Source organism: Schistocerca piceifrons, chromosome 2 (genome assembly GCF_021461385.2).
Source record: "Schistocerca piceifrons isolate TAMUIC-IGC-003096 chromosome 2, iqSchPice1.1, whole genome shotgun sequence".
Classification (NCBI taxonomy): Eukaryota; Metazoa; Arthropoda; class Insecta; order Orthoptera; family Acrididae; genus Schistocerca; species Schistocerca piceifrons.
Genome location: NC_060139.1, coordinates 593,198,128 through 593,219,369, shown reverse-complemented (window position 1 = coordinate 593,219,369; position 21,242 = coordinate 593,198,128). Strand labels below are relative to the sequence as shown.

Sequence of the window (21,242 nt, the reverse complement as noted above, 5' to 3'; positions counted from 1 at the left end):
ATTTCTGTTCAGTAATTAATTCTTTCTTCAGTGCCTTTTAGTCTTTTGTATCTTATTTTCTGACCTGTCTATTTTCCCTACTCCCCACATCTACTACCTACAATGTACTTAGCTTTCCACTCTTATCAATTCTTGCATGATGTTTTGTCAGTAATCTCTGCATTGTGTATTACCCTATCTTCCACTTCCAAGCCCTCAGATTTTCCAATCTCATCTGGTGCAGTCCCCAACAATCAGTCTTTCCTTCTCATCCCACCCAGCAAGCCTCCCTTGACCAAAGGTTCTGGATAACTTTTTCAAACTCTCCCCACTTCTGAAAACTCACCAGTTCTTTATCTTCCTCCCTCTTTCTTCCCCTTCAAATCCTCTGCCACTGACTCTGAAAGCTTGTAAATTTCCTTATCCTTGATACATGTGTGTTCTCCTCTCTATGCTACAATTTAGTATCATTCTATAAGGTTTAGTTACATTCAGAACACATTTTTTAAACAACATATCCAAATTCAAAACTATGCTACAAATTACATAAACATATAACACAATGATTTTAATTTAACTTGTATACTTGGCAGTTGAAATCAATTTGGGTTCCAGAGCACTGGAGGAATATGTAAGCCAATACTGACCCTACAACGTATCTCAGAGGACAGATAGAAAAAAGGCAAATCCATGTTTCCAGTATATGTATATTTATATAAAGCTTTTGATGATGCTGAATGGAATACACTCCAGAAATTCTGAAAGTAGCAGGGGTAAAATACAGGAAACAAAAAGTTATCAACAACTTGTACTGAAATCAGACTGCAGTTCTATGCATCGAGGGTCATGAAAAGAAAGCAGTAGCTGATAAGGGAGTGAAACAATGGTGTAATGTATCCCGGATGTTATTCTATTTGTACACTGAACAAGTTGTGGGGAAAACCAAGGGGGAATTTAGGAAGGAAATTCAATTTCAGGGAGAAGAAATAAATATTTAAAGGTTTGCTGATAACTTTAGTTCCCTAAACGGCAACAAATGACTCTGAAGAGCAATTGAATGGAATCGTTAGTGTCTTGAAAAGAAGTTATAAGATGAATATCAATGAAAGTAAATCAATGGTGGACGAATGTTGTCTAAATCTGGAGAAGCTGATGAAATTATATTAGGAAATGAGACACTAAAAGTAGTAGAAGAGTTTTTTTTTTTTTTTTTTATTTGAAGAGAAAAATAACTTACAGTGGCTGAAGTCTAGAGAAATAAAATGCAGACTAGCGATAGCAAGAAAAGCATTTCTGCACTTCTGAAAATGAGAAATTTGTTAAAATTAAATGCAAGTACTTGATACTTGTCAGGTGTGTGGGCTTGTATGATAGCAAGACATGGATGATAAACTGTTCAGACAAGAAGGGAATAGAAGCATTTCAAATGAATAACAGATGAAGAGATACTGAACTGAATTGGAAATACAAGATATATATATGGCAGAACTTCATTAAAAGAAGGGATTGATTGACAGCTTTCATAAAGAAGCATCAAGGAAGTCCATGTGGTGATGGAAGTGGGGTGACTAAAATTTGCAGAAGGAGACCAAGGCTTATTATAGGAAGTAGGTTCAAATGAATGTAGGCTGCAGTAACTATGCAGAAATGAAGAAGCTTATGCAAGAGATGAAGAAGCTTGCACAGGACAGACTATCATTGAAAGCTGCACCAAACCAATCTTCAGACTGAACAGCACATAGACAACTACCACAGTTCTTCTTGTCTTTAAGATCACATATCAAAAGAATGTTTCATTTAACAAACTTCTAAATATTTAGCTACCAGATGCCAAAATGTCACTTAGTCTAATTTAATAGACATGTCACTACGTACACTCCAAATCTAATATGTGGTTAACCAATAAACCCATTCACTACAGCAATCTGTAGACCAGGTGTGGTCAAATAGTGGCCTGTGGTCCGCATGCGACACACTAATGATTTTGTTTTGTGGGCCACTAAGACAGTCAGAATTTTTATAACACAATATTACCTTCCCTGAAAGGCAAAGTTAACCAATGCATGCAACTCTTTTAAAACGTGCACCCCTCCGATAATCTCTGCCTCCACAAAGTGGCCCCCACACCAGAACTATTGTCCATCCCTGGTGTGGACAGATCACACTACTTCTTAAAGTTGTAGTATACACTATGTAAAGAATTTAGAGGCACCGGCAATCCAGAGTGAAAATTTCATTGTGTGTACTACTTCCCCTTCAGTATTTTTGGGTGCAGGGAAGTTAAAAAAGGAGAGTTGATATCAAGTAGTACACTTGTCTATATCCTTGGAAACTGCTAGGGTGCTCCTAGGAGGTGATGCACAAGAGCAATATGTTCTCCCTGTGAGAAGTGATTGAACACTAATGAGTTGTGAGCAGTCATGCCCGCAGAAACTAGCTCAAATCATAAGACATTAGATGTCCAGTTTTTGACATGTTAGGAAACAATTAGACTCAGCCACCTTTACATTTTCATCTCTCAAAGCTACCCATTCTTTTTCTATTGTATTCCTCTCCGTCATTTCATTGAATCATTGTTTAATGCTCCCTTCAAAACTCTCTACAGCCAATGATTCTTTTAATTTATACAGAATGCTCCTCTTTAACTTCCTGCCTTTTTTAAATTTCTTCAGTTTGAATCTGCATTCCACATTTACCATTGGGCATGATTTGCAGCTTAAAATTTAATTACAAATCTGTTTTATTCTATCTGAAACCTTCTTGTGTCTCCAGGTTGTTTCCACAATATACAACTTTCTTTCCTGATTCTTCAACAAAGCAAGAGAAATTACTAAGTTCTGCTCTATATGAAGTTGTACTAGGTTGTTTCACATTTCATCCCTTTCTCCTGTCCATGTTCTCTTACTACTTTTCATACTACTGAATTCCAGTGTCCCATCACAATTAAATTTTTGTCTCTTTAGACATACCGAGTATTTTTTTTATTTAATTTAATTTTTTATCTCATCATACATTTTCTCCAATCTCTTCATCATTTGTAAATCTAGTAAGCATACGTGTCTTTGAACTGTGTTTGGTTGTGGCTTTTGTCTCATCTTGGCTGTTATGATCTGTTCTCTATGCTGTTCACAGTTCTTTACCTTGCTCATTATTAGACCTACTCCTGCATTACCCAAATGAGCTGAAGTCCACTTTGTCCAATCATCATACCTCGTTAGTTCTCACTATGTCTAACTTCAGCCTGTTAACTTCTCTTTTAAATTCTGTAACCTAATACTCTTTCCAACCCATAGAATGTCAGCATCCTCCGGAATTGTCCCCACCTGGAGATCCAAATGGTCTACTGTTCTGGCTCCAACTGTTTTAATTGTTTAATCATACTGCTTAATGAAATTTGAAACATCACCTGCTAGAGCTGCCGAATTATTATTTTCTCAGTCAGTTACTGAAAAATGGCACTTTAATACGTGTGAATATGATACTCATTAGCACCCATGGCCTGAGACTTTATTCCACTTTTTGTTATATAGTCACTTCCTACATCCTTATTTTATGCCAGCAGTAATGGGATAGTAACTTACAGCAGTCTTATATGAGCATAACACAAATATTTACAAAATATCCATTCCAGCAATTATATTATCTGGACATCAGTGAGAACTGCTTTTTTAGTTTACATATTTCTACGTTAATGTCTATTTACAATACTTCTCCTTCTCTTCTTTCCATTGAGTCCCACAGAGTAAAAAATGTCAGCAATAGTAAGTAATGACAGTACCTTAAAAATTGTGCAAGAGAGCAATTTTATGAAATAATGTTGACCTCAGAATCTTAAGTGACATGTTTCTTCTGTTAGTTCACTCTCACTGTTACCTTTACAGTATACTAAGGCAGTTGAGAGTGAACATTTTTTTTTTACAGAATAGCTTATTCAACAAGTTCTATATATCTCCAGTTTAATGGTGTCAATGAAGAAGCTGTACAAAAAAAAGAAATATGTTCAACATCAATGCTATACAAAAAGAGTGGCTAAAATTTTACAAAGGTCATGTAATATTTGTAAACTGCCAAAGACATTCCTTTTATCCCTATTATTTTTCATTCACATGCATCTCTACAGTATAATAGAAGTGATCATTACTGACAAATATTTGTGTATAATTATGAAATTAAAGTAATGTTTTAGTCTCAATTAGTAAATACATTGCATCGTGCAGTAAACTATAAAGTAAAGTTGACCCATAAATATCAATGCTATGCTACAAACCCAAATTTCCGTGTATCTGGATTCATCATTGCCAATTGCATCCGACGCCTTGTTACATCCAGTGGGTATGACACTGACTGTGCCACAGCTCCAGCTAAACCTCCACATAAGAGCTTTGCTGGCACAGCCAAAACAAGGCCACCTAGTCACAAATTTAATTTCAGTTCAAATAAAATTTATTATTACAAAAATTGTTTCTCTACAATTAACTGGTGAAAGTCTCTTACACACACACACACACACACACACACACACACACACACACAGAGTTGGCAAACTGTTATTTCTGCTATCTGGTAAATGCAACAATGAAAAAGTTTTAAAATAAAATAACTCATTGAACAATGCTGTGCAGCCAACAGCTGTTACATAAAGAAAGATAACATTACATAAATATTCTAACATTTTGGCCACTGTGAAACTAATGTGACACCAAAGTTGATTCTGGGTACGTAATTCTGCAGGAATTTAATATTTTTCAGATTTAAGCTCTATTTTTGACAACAGAAGGGATACAGATGTCTCAGAATGCTGACTGCCATAATAAACACACGCTTGCAATTTGGAAAGCATTTGCAACATATTCAAAATATTTCTAGAGGTCAGAATTCAGTCAAACAGTATGTTATGATTGTCATAAAAAAATATCACATATGCATGTATTTTCTTTCTTCATCTTATTTTTTATATTGATTTACTTATCATTCCTCATCCCAAAATCAAACCAATTAGTCCATATGAAAGTTAACTGGAAGTTGTTCTGCAAATACCTGTGTTGCGAGGGCACGGTTGACAAGTTACATTAGGAATGTATTTCATGCAGAGGTATTTCAGCTTCTCAAAACAGTAGAATGAGAATCCAGCATATGGGACCATACCACATAATGTTGGTACAAATCCTCGATACAGTGCTCTGATGCCACCTTCCTGAAAAAAGCCATTATCATAAGTTTCTTTACAATTAAAATTTTAGGAAGTATATTAGCTCAAAATGATTATCCATATAGTTACTTGCTAATTGTCGAAAGTCACTGAACATTTAAATGATATCATTTTAGAAATTTTCTACCCATTTATAATAAATTCATCATATGTACAGGTTTATAAGCAATCCATGTCAATTCCAGAACCCACCACAAAAAAACTTTTTGCATTAAAGTGACTGACTAAGCTGTGTGTTGTAGCCTGAGTCAAAGAAAGGAATGTGTAGAGAGATGCTCATACATGCAGTCACATGTTATCATTCCAATGTCCTACCCAATCTCTCAACCCAGAGCGTGTTTAGAACAACTGAACTAAGACAGACTTGAAGTCAAAATGGCTCTTTCCAGCAGGTAAAGTACTTGTTCCAGGTCTGAATGTACACCATCTGTTGTAATGTTCTGGTATTTGTTATTCATTCTGTTTGTACATATAGCCTTCCACCTTGTGCAAAACATTTCTAGTTTGAATGTTTTTGCATAATTATTGTATTTTAAATGTACTGATTGACTGAAAGTAATGATAATGTAAACAGCCTCTAGATTGTTAATAGCAGGAGCACAATAGTTTGTTGAGCACAAGCTACCTATTCAGCAAACTCCACAACTCACTAATTAGATGCATACTTGCTAGATAGATGCCTATTTGTTAGTACTTTGGACTATGTTTGAAGTACCTCAGTAGTGTTTTCTGAGGTGTTTCTGTCAGTTACACTTTAATATGAAGCTGATATTCCTTCAATGTGTTTCTGCAAAACCTCGTTATGTACATCATTATTCCTTTATCTTTCTCCTAGTTCCAGTCTCACATCACAATGAAACCTGCTGTGAGTAATCTGTTCCGGCCCAGTAATGGTCTCACAATACTTGTCACCATTAGTAAAACCTCTATCCACAAAAACATCATAATTCCTATCTACAAAAATCCATTTCACTTTAATGAAACCCAGTGTATCCCATACCTCATTATGTTAATTCACATGTAACCTCAATTTTTAATGACAATCATAAACACTGATTTAATACTCAGTATCATAGCATTACACAATAATTAGACTTAGGTAGAGATAGAAAAATAGATTGTACTCAGTTTTCCTATCCTATTTATTTGTTATACTGACTACTGTACCTGTAGAGATACATCCTTTTTGTGCCTCCACCACCTCTTTCACAGTCTTTACTCAAAATCGTGAATACAAGTACACCAATGAGCACCTTATTACAGGAAATTCACCACTAGCATCAGTTACCCACTTTCCTCTTATAGTGCCAGTGGCAATAAACACATAGTACACAAGACACAGCAATTATGAGCTACAATCAACAATTACCACTTCACAGCAACTTATCTTTACAAAGGGAATTGAATCTGGATTGAGGTGCAAACATCCTCTCAAGATGCACGACCACCACAAGCCACAAGTTGTGGGATGATACATTGTCTTGCTGAATCAAAATTCCTATGGAGCAAGGTAGTAAAATTGCTGTTGACCATTAAAGTCACACAAATGTTAGGACTGATAATCCAGCAGAAAAGCACTTGACTGGACACCAAGGGGCCACACAATTGAATCTCAGTTGGACCTAGGATTTTTCAGGCTATGTTTTAACCTAGCCTTCACCTCTCAGTGATGTGAGGAACTGCCAGAAATGGCACATGGTTCGGGTCCCATGTTAAACTGTAGGTTGGACAACTGGGGTAGGTTAGGGACACACAAGTTACTGAAGTGTCGTCCAACTGAAAGACCTGCACCAAGTCAGTGTGCTGTTCTAAATTATCATCATTATCATCACCAGCACCACCACACAAACATACTGTGAAGGGCAATAAGAATGATGCCAAATGTTCCATGAACTTACACAAGCAAAAACTTTATCTTACATCAGGATTCATTACCTCATACAACTTTTTACACTCATCTGCTGACATCATATACCAACATATTCCGTGTCCTGGTGGCCATATTAAATGCATTTGCAATAGTGGTACTTCTGCATTCATGCTTACGTCTCATATTCAGTCATCAAGGATACCAACCTTTGTATCTTGAGGTGAAGAGATTTTTTGAATGATAGGGTTAATTGCCCCCCCCCCCCCCCCCCGGCCCATGAACCATGGACCTAGCCATTGGTGGGGAGGATGGGGAGGATTGCATGCCTCAGTGGAACAGATAGCCATACCATAGATGCAACCACAATGGAGGGGTATCTGTTGAGATGCCAGACAAAAGTGTGGTTCCTGAAGAGGGGCAGCAGCCTTTTCAGTAGTTGCAGGGGCAACAGTCTGGATGACTGACTGATCTGGCATTGTAACATTGACCAAGACAGCCTTGATGTGCTGTTACTGCAAATGGCTGAAAGCAAGCGGAAATGACAGTTGTAATTTTTCCTGAGGGCAAGCAGCTTTACTGTATGGTTAAATGATGATGGCGTCCTCTTGGGTAAAATATTCTCGTGGTAATATAGTCCCCCATTCAGATCTCTGGGTGGGAACTACTCAGGAGGACGTCATTATCAGGAGAAAGAAAACTGGTATTCTATGGATCAGAGTGTGGAATGTCTGATCCCTTAATTGGGCAGGTAGGTTAGAAAATTTAAAACGGGAAATGGATAGATTAACGTTTGATATAGTGGGGATTAGTGAAGTTCGGTGGCTGGAGGAACAAGACTTCTGGTCAGGTGAATACAGGGTTATAAATACAAAATCAAATAGGGGTAATGTGGAAGTAGGTTTAATAATGAATTTAAAAAACTAGGAGCGGGGATAAGCTATTATGAACAGCATAGTGAATGCGTTATTGTAGACAAGATAGACACAAAGCCCACACACACCACAGTAGTACAAGTTTATATTCCAACTAGTTCCACAGATGAGGAGGAAATTGGAAGTTATTCAGACAGTTAAGGGAGACAAAAATTTAATAGTCATGGGGGACTGGAATTTGATAGTAGGGGAAAGGAAGAAAAGGGAAAGTAGAAGGTGAATATGGACTGGGGGGAAAGGAGTGAAAGAGGAAGCCACCTGCTAGAATTTTGTGCAGAGCATAACTTAATCATAGCTTACACTTGGTTTAAGAATCATGAAAGAAGGTTGTATACATGGAAGAGGCCTGGAGATGCTGGAAGATTCCAGATAGATTATATAATGGTAAGACGCAGATTTAGGAACCAGGTTTCAAATTGTAAGACATTTCCAGGGACAAATGTGGACTCTGACCATAATATATTGCTTATGAATTTTAGATTAAAACTGAATAAATTGCAAAAAGGTAGGAATTTAAGGAGATGGGATCTGGATAAACCAAAAGAACCAGGGGTTGTAGAGAATTTCAGAGAGAGCATCAGGGAATGATTGACAAACACAGGGGAAAGAAATACAGTAGAAGAAGAATGAGTAGGTTTGAGTGATGAAATAGTGAAGGCAGCAGAGGGCCAAGTAGGTAAAAAGACGAGGGCTAGTAGAAATCCTTGTGTAACTGAAGAGATATTGAATTTAACTGATGAAAGGAGACAATATAAAAATGCTGGCGAAAAGGAATACAAACATCTAAAAAATGAGACCGACAGGAAGTGCAAAATGGCTAAGTAAGGATGGTTAGAGGACAAATGTATGAAGGTAGAGGCACATATCACTAGGGGTAAGATAGATACTGCCCACAGGAAAATTAAGGAGACCTTTTCAGAAAAGAGAACCACCTGTCTTGAATATCAAGAGCTCAGATGAAAAACCAGTCCTTAGCAAAGAAGGAAGAGCAGAAAGGTGGAAGGAGTATATAGAGTGTCTATATAAGGGCTATGTGCTTCAGGGCAATATTATACACTCCTGGAAATTGAAATAAGAACACCGTGAATTCATTGTCCCAGGAAGGGGAAACTTTATTGACACATTCCTGGGGTCAGATACATCACATGATCACACTGACAGAACCACAGGCACATAGACACAGGCAACAGAGCATGCACAATGTCGGCACTAGTACAGTGTATATCCACCTTTCGCAGCAATGCGGGCTGCTATTCTCCCATGGAGACGATCATAGAGATGCTGGATGTAGTCCTGTGGAACGGCTTGCCATGCCATTTCCACCTGGCGCCTCAGTTGGACCAGCGTTCGTGCTGGACGTGCAGACCGCGTGAGACGACGCTTCATCCAGTCCCAAACATGCTCAATGGGGGACAGATCCGGAGATCTTGCTGGCCAGGGTAGTTGACTTACACCTTCTAGAGCACGTTGGGTGGCACGGGATACATGCGGACGTGCATTGTCCTGTTGGAACAGCAAGTTCCCTTGCCGGTCTAGGAATGGTAGAACGATGGGTTCGATGACGGTTTGGATGTACCGTGCACTATTCAGTGTCCCCTCGACGATCACCAGTGGTGTACGGCCAGTGTAGGAGATCGCTCCCCACACCATGATGCCGGGTGTTGGCCCTGTGTGCCTCGGTCGTATGCAGTCCTGATTGTGGCGCTCACCTGCACGGCGCCAAACACGCATACCACCATCATTGGCACCAAGGCAGAAGCGACTCTCATCGCTGAAGACGACACGTCTCCATTCGTCCCTCCATTCACGCCTGTCGCGACACCACAGGAGGCGGGCTGCACGATGTTGGGGCGTGAGCGGAAGACGGTCTAACGGTGTGCGGGACCGTAGCCCAGCTTCATGGAGATGGTTGCGAATGGTCCTCGCCGATACCCCAGGAGCAACAGTGTCCCTAATTTGCTGGGAAGTGGCGGTGCGGTCCCCTACGGCACTGCGTAGGATCCTACGGTCTTGGCGTGCATCCGTGCGTTGCTGTGGTCCGGTCCCAGGTCGACGGGCACGTGCACCTTCCGCCGACCACTGGCGACAACATCGATGTACTGTGGAGACCACACGCCCCACGTGTTGAGCAATTCGGCGGTACGTCCACCCGGCCTCCCGCATGCCCACTATACGCCCTCGCTCAAAGTCCGTCAACTGCACATATGGTTCACGTCCACGCTGTCGCGGCATGCTACCAGTGTTAAAGACTGCGATGGAGCTCCGTATGCCACGGCAAACTGGCTGACACTGACGGCGGCGGTGCACAAATGCTGCGCAGCTAGCGCCATTCGACGGCCAACACCACGGTTCCTGGTGTGTCTGCTGTGCCGTGCGTGTGATCATTGCTTGTACAGCCCTCTCGCAGTGTCCGGAGCAAGTATGGTGGGTCTGACACACCGGTGTCAATGTGTTCTTTTTTCCATTTCCAGGAGTGTAGAAATGGAAGAGGACGTAGACGAAGGTGAAGTGGGAGGTATGATACTGTGTGAAGAATTTGACAGAGTGCTGAAAGACCAAAGTCAAAAAAATGCCCCGGGAGTAGACAACATTCCATTAGAACTGCTGATAGCCTAGTAGAGCCAGCCACGACAAAACTCTATCACCTGGTGAGCAAGCTGTATGAGACAGGTGAAATACCCTTAGACTTCAAGAACAATATGATAATTCCAATTCCAAAGACAGCAGGTGTCGACAGGTGTGAAAATTTTCGAACTACCAGTTTAATAAGTCATGGCTGCAAAATACTAACACGAATTCTCCACAGATGAATGGAAAAACTGGTAGAATCTGAATGCAGGGAAGATCAGTTTGGGTTCTGTAGAAAAGTTGGAAAACGCGAGGTAATACTAACCCTATGATTTATCTTAGATGATAGATTAAGGAGAGGCATACCTAAGTTTCTAGCATTTGTAGACTTAGAAAAAGCTTTTGACAATGTTGATTGGAATGTTCCCTTTCAAACTCTGAAGGTGGAAGGGGTAAAATACAGGGAGCGAAAGGTGATTTACATTTTGTACAGAAACCAGACTGCAGTGATAAGAGTCGGGGGCATGAAAAGGAAGCAGTGGTTGAGAAGAGAGTAAGACAGGGTTGCAGCTTATCCCCGATGGTATTCAATCTCTGTACTAAGGAAGTAGTGAAGGAAACAAAATAAAAGTTTGGAGCAGTAATTAAAATCCATGGAGAAGAAATAAAACCTTTGAGGTTTGTCGATGACATATTAATTCTGTCAGAGACAGCAAAGGACAGAATGGACAGTGTCACGACAGGAGGATGTAAGATGAACATCAACATAAGCAAAACAAGGACAATGGAATGCAGCCAGATTGAAGCAGGTGATGCTGAGGGAAGTAGATTAGGAAATGAGACAAATTAGTAGATGAGTTTTGCTATTTGGGGAGCAAATGATGATGGTTGAAATAGAGAGGATATAAAATGTAGACTGGCTATGGCAAGGAAAGCATTTCTGAAGAAGATAAATTTGTTAATAATGAGTATAGATTTAAGTGCCAGGAAGTCTTTTCTGAAAGTATTTGCATGGAGTGTAGCCATGTATGGAAGTGAAACACAGACAATAAATAGTTTGGAAAAAAAAGAATAGAAGCTAGTATTAGAGGGAAGTGTGGAGGGTAAAAATCGTAGAGGGAGTCCAAGAGACGAATACACTAAGCAGATTCAGGATGAAGGTTGCAGCATTTCCTTGGAGATGAAGAAGCTTGCACAGGATAGAGTAGTATGGAGATCTGCATCAGACCAATCTCAGGACTGAAGACCACAACAAGAATAACAGGGTTCATATTTTGTTCTTGACCTTAATTCATTCACCATGTGGAGTCACCTAGTATCTCAGTGCAGGGTCTAAACCACATTCTACATTGACATGCATACTCTGCAAATCACTGTGAAGTGCGTGGCAGAGGACACTTCCCACTGTGCAAGTTGCACAGACTTTTTGCCATCCCATTCACATATGGAGTATGGGAAGAGTGAGTGCTTAAATACTTCTGTGTGTACTGTAATCAGATAATCTTGTCATTGCAGTCCCTATGAGAGTGATACGTAAGGGCCTGCAATATATTTCTAGATTTGCTACTTATTAGTGATTGTTGAAGTTTTGTAAGTACGCTTTTGTAGGACAGTTGAGACATATCTTCAGGCATCTGCAGTTTATATTTTTCAGCATTTTCATTAGATTATCCTGTGACTCAAGCAAACCTGTGACCATTCAATACAATATGGCAGTGGCTGTGTTAGAGCTGCACCTTTTCTAGATTGAAGTAGGCTGATACCTGCTTAAAGGAAGTCCCTCTAACTAAGGGCTCACCTACAGAGGACTTTATATTTTCAAGTAGCGAAGGAATTAGCATATTTCATCAAAATTAAGAGATGAAGTTAGTGAACTGCTTATAGATACTGACTCTGAAATTTTTGGTATATCGGAGCACTGCTTAAATATTTTGACAATTCAGAGGCTTCCTTTATCAGGATACAGATTAGCTGTTTGTTTTTCAAAGAGTTCCTTGCGGGGTGGGAGAGTTGCCATGTACTTAAAAAAAGTATTCTATTTGAGTGCATAGTCATATTCGCAGCACTGGACTGAACAGATATTTGTATGTTTTGCAGGGGCAGTTGAATTTAGTCAAACTAAACTTCTAATTTTTGTTGTTTTAGGTCCTGTAACTCTGACTTCAGAGCATTTCTGCTCAAGCTAGAGAGGGTTCTTGATTCACTTTGTAGGAAGTACCAGAAGTTAGTTATATGAGGTGACTTCAATATAAATTTTGTACATGATGCTGCAAGAGAAAGGATGTTGATAGATCTCCTAAATTCATATGATCTGATGCAGACTGCATTTTTTTCAACTAGGGTGCAGGGGAACAGTAGCACAGCCATAAACAATACTTTTATTCATTCTTCATTACTACACAGGCATTCAGTTAGTAACAGGGTGAAAGGCCTCTCGGAACATGATGCACAAATTTGAACACTAAAAGGCTTTTGTACTCCAACAAATGTCACATACAATTACAAACAATGTAGGAAAGTTAATCCAACAGCAATAGAGAGTTCTTTTAAACATTGTCAAGTAACAAGAGTGGCTGGATGCTTATAGTGCCAATAACAAAGGTGATAAATATAATGCTTTCCTTAACACATTTCTCATGATCTTTAAGAGTTGCTTTCCATTAGAACTTTCTAAAAAGGGTACTAGCAGTAATAGGCAACCCAGGTGGCTGACTAGTGGGATAAAGGTATCATGTAGAACAAAGTGGAAATTATATTAAAATGTCAGAAGTAGTCACAATCTAGCTGTAGTAGCTCTTTAGAAACATTATTGTAAGGTGCTTAAAAATGTTACTAGGAAGGCAAAGAGTATGTGGTATGCAAATAGAATAACTAATTCACAGGATAAAATTAAAACCATATGGTCGGTTGTGAAGGAAGTGTCTGGTCAGCAGCAACAGATTGACAATATAAAGTCAGTTTGTAGTAAAGATATATCTGTTACTCATAAATCAGATATATGTACAGTATTTAACAATCATTTTCTGAACATTGCTGGTGAATTAAATAAAAATTTAGTTTCTACAGGGAATAATATAACTTTCTTGGCAAATGCCTTTCCGAGATTTATGTCTGAAATACTCTCGTGTGATAAAGACAAGGGGGAGACTGAGTCAATAATTAAATCACTGAAGACTAAGGACTCTCATGGATACGATGGAGTGCCTAGCAGAATATTAAAGTACTGTGCTGCACATGTTAGCCCTGTATTTAGCCATATTTGTAATTTTTACTTTAGGAATGGCCAGTTTCCTGAACGATTGAAGTATTCAGTAGTAAAGCCGCTTTATAAAAAGGTAGTAAAGGCTAATTTAGACAATTTTAGACCTATTTCTATGCCATCAGTGTTTGCTAAGGTTATTGAAAAGTCTGTGTATGTAAGGATAATTGATCATTTTATATCACATGATTTGCTATCAAATGTACAGTTTGGCTTTAGAAGTAATTTAACAACTGAAAATGCGATATTCTCTTTTCTCTCTGAGGTACCAGATGGTTAAACAAAAGGTTTCAAATGCTAGGCATATTTTTTGATTTAACTAAGGCGTTTGATTGTGTTGATCACAAAATATTGCTCCAGAACTTGGACTATTACGGAATATGTGGAGTAGCTCACAATTGGGTCACCTCTTACTTTCCTCTTACTTTAGCAACAGACAGGAAAAGATCATTATTCACAATGTTGAGAATGGCTGTGATGTGGGGTCTGAGTGGGGTACAGTCAAGTGGGGGATGCCACAGCGATCAGTGCTGGGGCCACTCCTGTTCCTTATTTATAAAAATGATATGCCCTCTAGTATTATGTGAAACTCTAAAATATTTTCGTTTGCTGATGACACTAGCTTGGTAGTAAAGGATGTTGTCGGCAACAATGGCCCGGTTTCAAATAGTGCAGTTCATGACCTAAGTTCATGGCTTGTAGAAAATAAACTAATGCTAAATCACAGTAAGACTCAGTTTTTACAGTTTCTAAGACACAAATCAACAAATTTAACTGAGGGGCATATGATTAGTGAAACTGTAAAGTTCAAATTTCTAGGTGTTCACATAGATAGCAAACTGTTGTGGAAAGCCCACATTCAGGATCTTGTTCAAAGACTTAATGCTGCAATTTTTACTATTCGAATGGTGTCTGAAGTGACTGATCATTCAACATGAAAATTAGTCTACTTTTTGCTTGCTTTCATTCGCTGATGTCGTATGGCATTATAGTTTGGGGTAATTCTTCCCAATCTAAAAAGGATATTTTTGGTTCAGAAATGGGGGGTTCGGGCAATAAATGGCATTAAGTTCACTAACCTCTTGTCAACCCCTGTACATGAGTCTAGGGATTTTGACATTGACCTCTCAATATATATATAAACAAAGATGATGTAACTTACTGAACGAAAGCGTTGGTATGTTGATACACACACAAATAAACACAAACACACACACAATATTCAAGCTTTCGCAACCAATGGTTGCTTCATCAGGAAAGAGGGAAGGAGAGGGAAAGATGAAAGTATGTAGGTTTTAAGGGAGAGGGTAAGGAGTCATTCCAATCCTGGGAGTGGAAAGACTTACCTTAGGGGGAAAAAGGACAGGTATACGCTCGCGCACACACACACAATATCCATCCGCACATATACAGACACAAGCAGACATTTGTAAAGGCATCACTCCACTGTATAGCCGGTGGTAGTCATTATTTGCAACTGAGAATTCATCTCATACGTGACCATTCAGGCAACTATTCTTTGTACAGAGTCTTGTGTTTGAAGAACCATTTGCAGATATTAGTCCGTCAATTGAGTGGTATCTTTTCTTAATGCACAAGCACATTCGAGGGCACCATTTTTATCTATGGGCTGGCACAGTTATACCTCAAGCATGTTTATGTATTTATCTGGCACAGCTCTGTGTTTTATTAACTGTCTAGTGCATATTTCCACCATCTGTGATTGCAGTGTTCAGGTTCAAGCTGAGTTGGTGACTCCTTGCTCACTGATCCAGGCAGATTTTCAGGTTTCCAGAAGGCCTCTGACACCATGTTCTTGTAGGTTTCCTGTTTGATTACAAGAAAACTTTATAACTACCTAGCAGATAGTACTTGACTTACCCTCGTACTTTGTTGGAGCTCATCTATATAGGGTGAAATGACCATCACAATAAAATATCAGAAATCAGAGTTTGCACTGAAAGATTTAAGTGCTCATTTTTATCACGTGCTATTCAAGAGTGGAATGGTAGAGAAATAGCTTGAAAATGGTTCGATGAACCATCTTCCAGGCACTTAATTGTGAATCATAATCATGTAGGTGTATATATATGTTCAGTACTTCCTGTTAGTCCTATTTGGTATGGGTCCCACACACTTTAACAGTATTCTAAGAGGGAACACACAAGTGATTTGTGAGAAGTCACCTTTGCAGAGGGCTGTACTTCCCCAGTATTCTGTCAATGAACCAAAGTCTGCCACCAATCGTATCTGTGATGTAGCCTGTGTGATCATTTCATTTCATGTCCCTAAGAGTTGTTACACTCAGGTATTTGCATGAGTTGATTGATTCTAACTGTGACTCACTGATATTGTAGGTGTAGGCTAACACTTTTTTTTTCCAATTTGTGTAGTGCATACCGGTAATTTTACATGTCTGTATGCTTAAAGCACATTGTCAGTCTTCATACTGCTTGTAAATCTAGTTCATATTGAATATTTCTGTAGAATTTTTCAGACAGCACTTCATTATTGATAACTGCATCATCAGCAAAATGTCTGAGGCTACTCTTAATATTATCTGCAAAGTCATTAACACACAACATGAACCAGGTTGTGCAACAGACTGCTCCATTCACAATGGTAATAGAAATGCTAGACCTTCTGCAACTGTGTCTTGCGCAACATCATTCAGAAAATTTAGAGTTAGAAGGTCTCAGTATCAGTCCCACCTTATAGTTTCTCTTTGTATTTTAAAAATATTAACAAAGGCATGGAGTGAACTTGAAATTTTCGCATTAGCAGCTGAAGGTATTATCCATCAGTCCAAAATTACATTGTATTAAATGGGGAAATAACATCAAATGGAAAAAAGATTATCATTTGTGTAATTCTAAAGAAAAATCATTTACATGAATTTAAATAGAAGCCTACTACTCAAAAAAAGGTTCACAGAATAAGCTGTTCAATGTAGTTCTGTGTCTGTTTTCTTATTTGATTACACAGGTCGACATGTGTTCTGGTGTTCACAAAGTAAGTGGTGTTCTTTACTAATTTGGCAGTCTCGAACATGAAAATAAGATCAGTTTCCTTCTATATCCCTCACTTTTCTCTTCACAACTACCCGTCCTTCCAACCTACTGCAAGCTATTTACTATTGAGAGTAATTTATATAAATGAGAGTTTAGGAGAGTAATTTAGATAAATGTGGCAACATTGTTTGCCTGTTGGATGGTGAAGCAAACAGGAAAGATGAACTTCAAAGCTGAAGTTCCATTATCACTGCAGAAATCAACAGTTAAGTGGGTGTGAGAGCTAGAAGAAGGTGTTTACGCACATTGCTGTGAGTGGTGTTATATCACTGAAGCTGTGATCAAAATGTTGGGAAGGCAGTGTGTGAATAGCTCAGATACATTATGTGATATGTACAATACATTGGCAAATAACAGAATTTGTGGGGAAATCATAGCTCGCTTATTTCAGCACAAAGCTTGGAGATCAGAAAAAATCATTTGATCTGCACATAGTGTGTCAAACACCACTGGAACAATTAAGGAAGTAGAGTGATGGTACAATGAAGTGTCTGAACTTCAGTATTCTCGTGAAAGAGCAAACAGAGGAATCACATCTCTGTTATAACTGTGTGACGAAAGCAGCGCAATACAACAAAAGAAACATGAATGAAATCTTGCATCTGAACTTAGATTCGGTGATGTTGCTCACGGTCCAGGGCTGCTGATCCCCTCTCCAACATCATTAATGCATACATCTGAACTCTCTGAATTCGAGGCACATCATGAAAGTATTCCGAGTGTGGTATTAATAGTAACCCAAAATCTCTTATCCAAACAGAACTAAACAATTTAGTGAAGGGCCTGGGACTCTCAAAAGATGCAACACAACTTCAGAGGTCATGTCTCAGGGAAAATAGCTTACTTGCAAACAGTACTTCATATTCAGTGTAGAGGAATCATGATAGAAACACTAAGGAATTTTTGTCAAAGATTGTTTAATAATGTTCTGCAAAGACATCGCCGGATTAGTGATGAAAGTGGGAGGTCAAAAGTACGACACTAAGCAATGGAGATTATTTATAGATTTTTTAAAAGAAATTTAAAAGCAGTATTGCTACATATTGGAAATTAGCTAGCATCAATTCTAGCTTCGTATTTAGTACACTTAAAAGGCCCGTACACTACCACGAAAGTACTCTCTCAAAATGTGACATATGAAGAACACTAGTGGTCAGGGCCGGCCATGGCGTGCCAAATTTCACGTGGGCCATGAGTGCGGGCCGAGGCTCGGCCTGCCTCCGCTTTGCTCGGTTCTTCTCGGGAAGTAGCCGTTACGGCGTCTTATTTTATTTAGTACTGCTGTGTGAATTTTTCGGTCGTCGCAACTCTCTTCAGTTCGACAGAATGGCTGTTTACGCTTTGCTGTTTGTTCATGGCACGAAAGACGTTCACAGGTCCGGTGGCTGTTCACACAAATAGGCGCAGGCTAACGATCTATCGTCCCAAGCCTTTATAAATGAAAGGGAATGACAGAAGAGAGAGAATTCTCAGTACATATTACGCAGCCGCATAAGAGACAGATACTGCAAGTTTGCTATGGAACGACATTACGGTAGAATTCAGAAAGAATTTACTTGACAATGAAAGAGCGAAAAATTACAACGATCGACAGACTGGATTCATTATTCTGTACATCAAGAAGCATTCTTTGTTTAAATTTGCAAGCATGCAGCATGTGAAGAAATTGGTGGTACGACCAGTAAGATTTCTGTGGTACGAACAGTAAGATTTCTGAAGCCGGATACATTATTCTACTGTCAGTTGCAACAATTTTCGATGGAACTGAACAAAGAATATGGACACTATATATTTCTGCGTAGCACGTTGGCCAAGTTAGTGGGCATGGCTGGAACGATTCTTCGATTTAAAACTCGCTATTCTTGAATTTGTGAAGAAAAAAGAAGGGCAGAAGCTAAAATTAGAACATGCGGGATTGACTGCAGGCCTTGCATTTTAAATGGACTCGACTCCACACTGCCAAAGTAAGTTATTGCAAGGTGAGAAACAACTTCTTTCTCAGGTGATGGGGATGCACTCCAAAAGAATATTGCGCAGTACAAGGGACACATTCTGAGAAACAGTCAGTTCCCTAAGCTCACTGTTGCTAAAGATAACGAGAAGTGTGGAGAATTCGTTGCGGCCTTGATAGAACTATAAGGATAGTTTCCTAAACGTTTTCAGCGCAGCGCCAGTCTTACACCCGTTTTCGAGACCGTTTGCCATGTCAGTTGAAATCGGCCCTGTGCACATGCAGATGTAACTGATTGATCTGCAAGGTAATTCCCATTTTAAAGTCAAATCCATGTACGTTAAATTTGACTCGTTCCACATCATTACGAAATATCGTATTCATGATCCATGGAACTAGTATTAATCTAATCTAAAACTGTTTAGGACGTCTACATTGCTTTCCTCAGGTAGAGTTTCCACGTCTCCATAATGAGGTTGTAAAAGTACTACAGTATTTCGATCAACATATATGTGTGAACGATCTTTTTTTAATTATGAAACTAAATAAGTCACGAGTATGTGGCAACTTGAGTGCAAAAACCTATGAAATTGTCTGTGACAGTTTGCAGTACCAGATAAAAATTATACAGGGTGATTCAAAAAGAATACCACAACTTTAAAAATGTGTATTTAATGAAAGAAACATAATATAACCTTCTGTTATACATCATTACAAAGAGTATTTAAAAAGGTTTTTTTTTTCACTCAAAAACAAGTTCAGAGATGTTCAATATGGCCCCCTCCAGACACACGAGCAATATCAACCCGATACTCCAACTCGTTCCACACTCTCTGTAGCATATCAGGCGTAACAGTTTGGATAGCTGCTGTTATTTCTCGTTTCAAATCATCACTGGTGGCTGGGAGAGGTGGCCGAAACACCATATCCTTAACATACCCCCATAAGAAAAAATCGCAGGGGGTAAGATCGAGGCTTCTTGGAGGCCAGTGATGAAGTGCTCTGTCACGGGCTGCCTAGGGTAGTTTGGTTTTCAGCCTAGTCAACAGCGCCTCAAGCGAACAAATGTACAACTAAATGAAACTTTATAGCTCCCTTAATTCGCCGACAGATAGTGCTTAGCTCTGCCTTTTGTCGTTGCAGAGTTTTAAATTCCTAAAGTTGTGGTATTCTTTTTGAATCACCCTGTAGTATGTCTTCAACGGGGCAGAAATAATTAAATGATACTGAATATTTGTTTGTTTTTTTGACCTATGTTGTTGAGGAATGTGAAATATAAAACCAAGTCGTATGCAGTGAAGCTGCACTGCCATTTAAAGGCAGTTTCCCGTTCTTCCCCTCTTCGCACTCTGACATCATGTTGTGGTGGTGAGGGAAGTGTGCAGCGAGGCTGAGTGCTATGGCACTCCTGCCAGGGCACGGTTGTCAAGATGAAGTCTTAGCCGCCCGTGCTTTAAAATGACTGGCATTCTTTTAGCCGGCAAAAGTGGTACATCAAGCTGCCTTGCTGCATGTGTGAATGGGACAGTGGAGGATACCATAAGCACTGGAATAGGAGAGAGTGGCCTAACAACAAAAAGCTGATAGAGGGATTGATGAACATTGTAAAAGAGCATTTGATTAATAATGCAGATACATTTTATTGCCTCCACTGCACACGAAATTATGACTGATGAAGCAGTATGTGAAAGCTTTGGACGAAACAAGGAAGTTTCCAATGTCTGCGTAGGCAATTCCCAAATCCGTTGGTTGCAAAGTTGAAAGAATGGGTATTTGTTGTCCAGACAGATGTAAGCTGATGTCTGATGAACACTTTAAAAGTACAATGACGGAAATAGAACAGCAAGCTTGGAGAAGTTTAAAAATTGTTGTGCATCGTTTCCTTGGCCAAAATAGGCAGCCTGGTTACAAGGAAACAGTAGAAGATATGCCACAGTCGTTTAACCAAACAGGATGTAAGGTCTTCCTAAAACTACATTATCTAATGCCACACCTAGACAATTTTCAGGACAATTAGGCTGATAAATTTGAAGAACACGGTGAATGTTTCTATCAGGAACTTAAACGCTGGAACATCGTTATCATGGTCACTGGGGAATAAACATGGTGTCCGACTACTGCTTGTGTATCACACGTGAAGGAGAGGTGACACAAAATGCTGGCTACCAAGGGTTCATTCACGGGCAAATGTAAACGAAACTAATACCTCCGCTGGGTACGTCTTTGCTTCTTCTAATTCATATGTCTCTCGCATTACTTTTCTTTATCATTTTACTGTTCCATTTGGACTCCATCTTATGGTAACTGCTTTCCGATTTCATAGGGTACAGATATGGATGATGATGCGAAAATCTGACATGCTGTAAAGAAACAGGCTTCAGATTCGTGATCAGTGCAATAGAT

General features: G+C 39.2%; 1 protein-coding gene across 2 annotated transcripts in view; it reads right to left on the bottom strand.

Annotated features, from left to right (window-relative positions):
• Positions 1–21,242, bottom strand: part of LOC124775824 (graves disease carrier protein-like) — a 186,694-nt gene that overhangs the window by 30,754 nt on the left and 134,698 nt on the right. For both annotated transcript variants that reach the window (XM_047250658.1, XM_047250657.1), the window contains exons 5-6: positions 5,017–5,173; positions 4,247–4,388 (exon numbers count right to left, since the gene is read on the bottom strand). In XM_047250658.1, the coding sequence (XP_047106614.1) occupies positions 4,247–4,388; positions 5,017–5,173 (299 nt within the window). The remainder of the gene's footprint in view (positions 1–4,246; positions 4,389–5,016; positions 5,174–21,242) is intronic.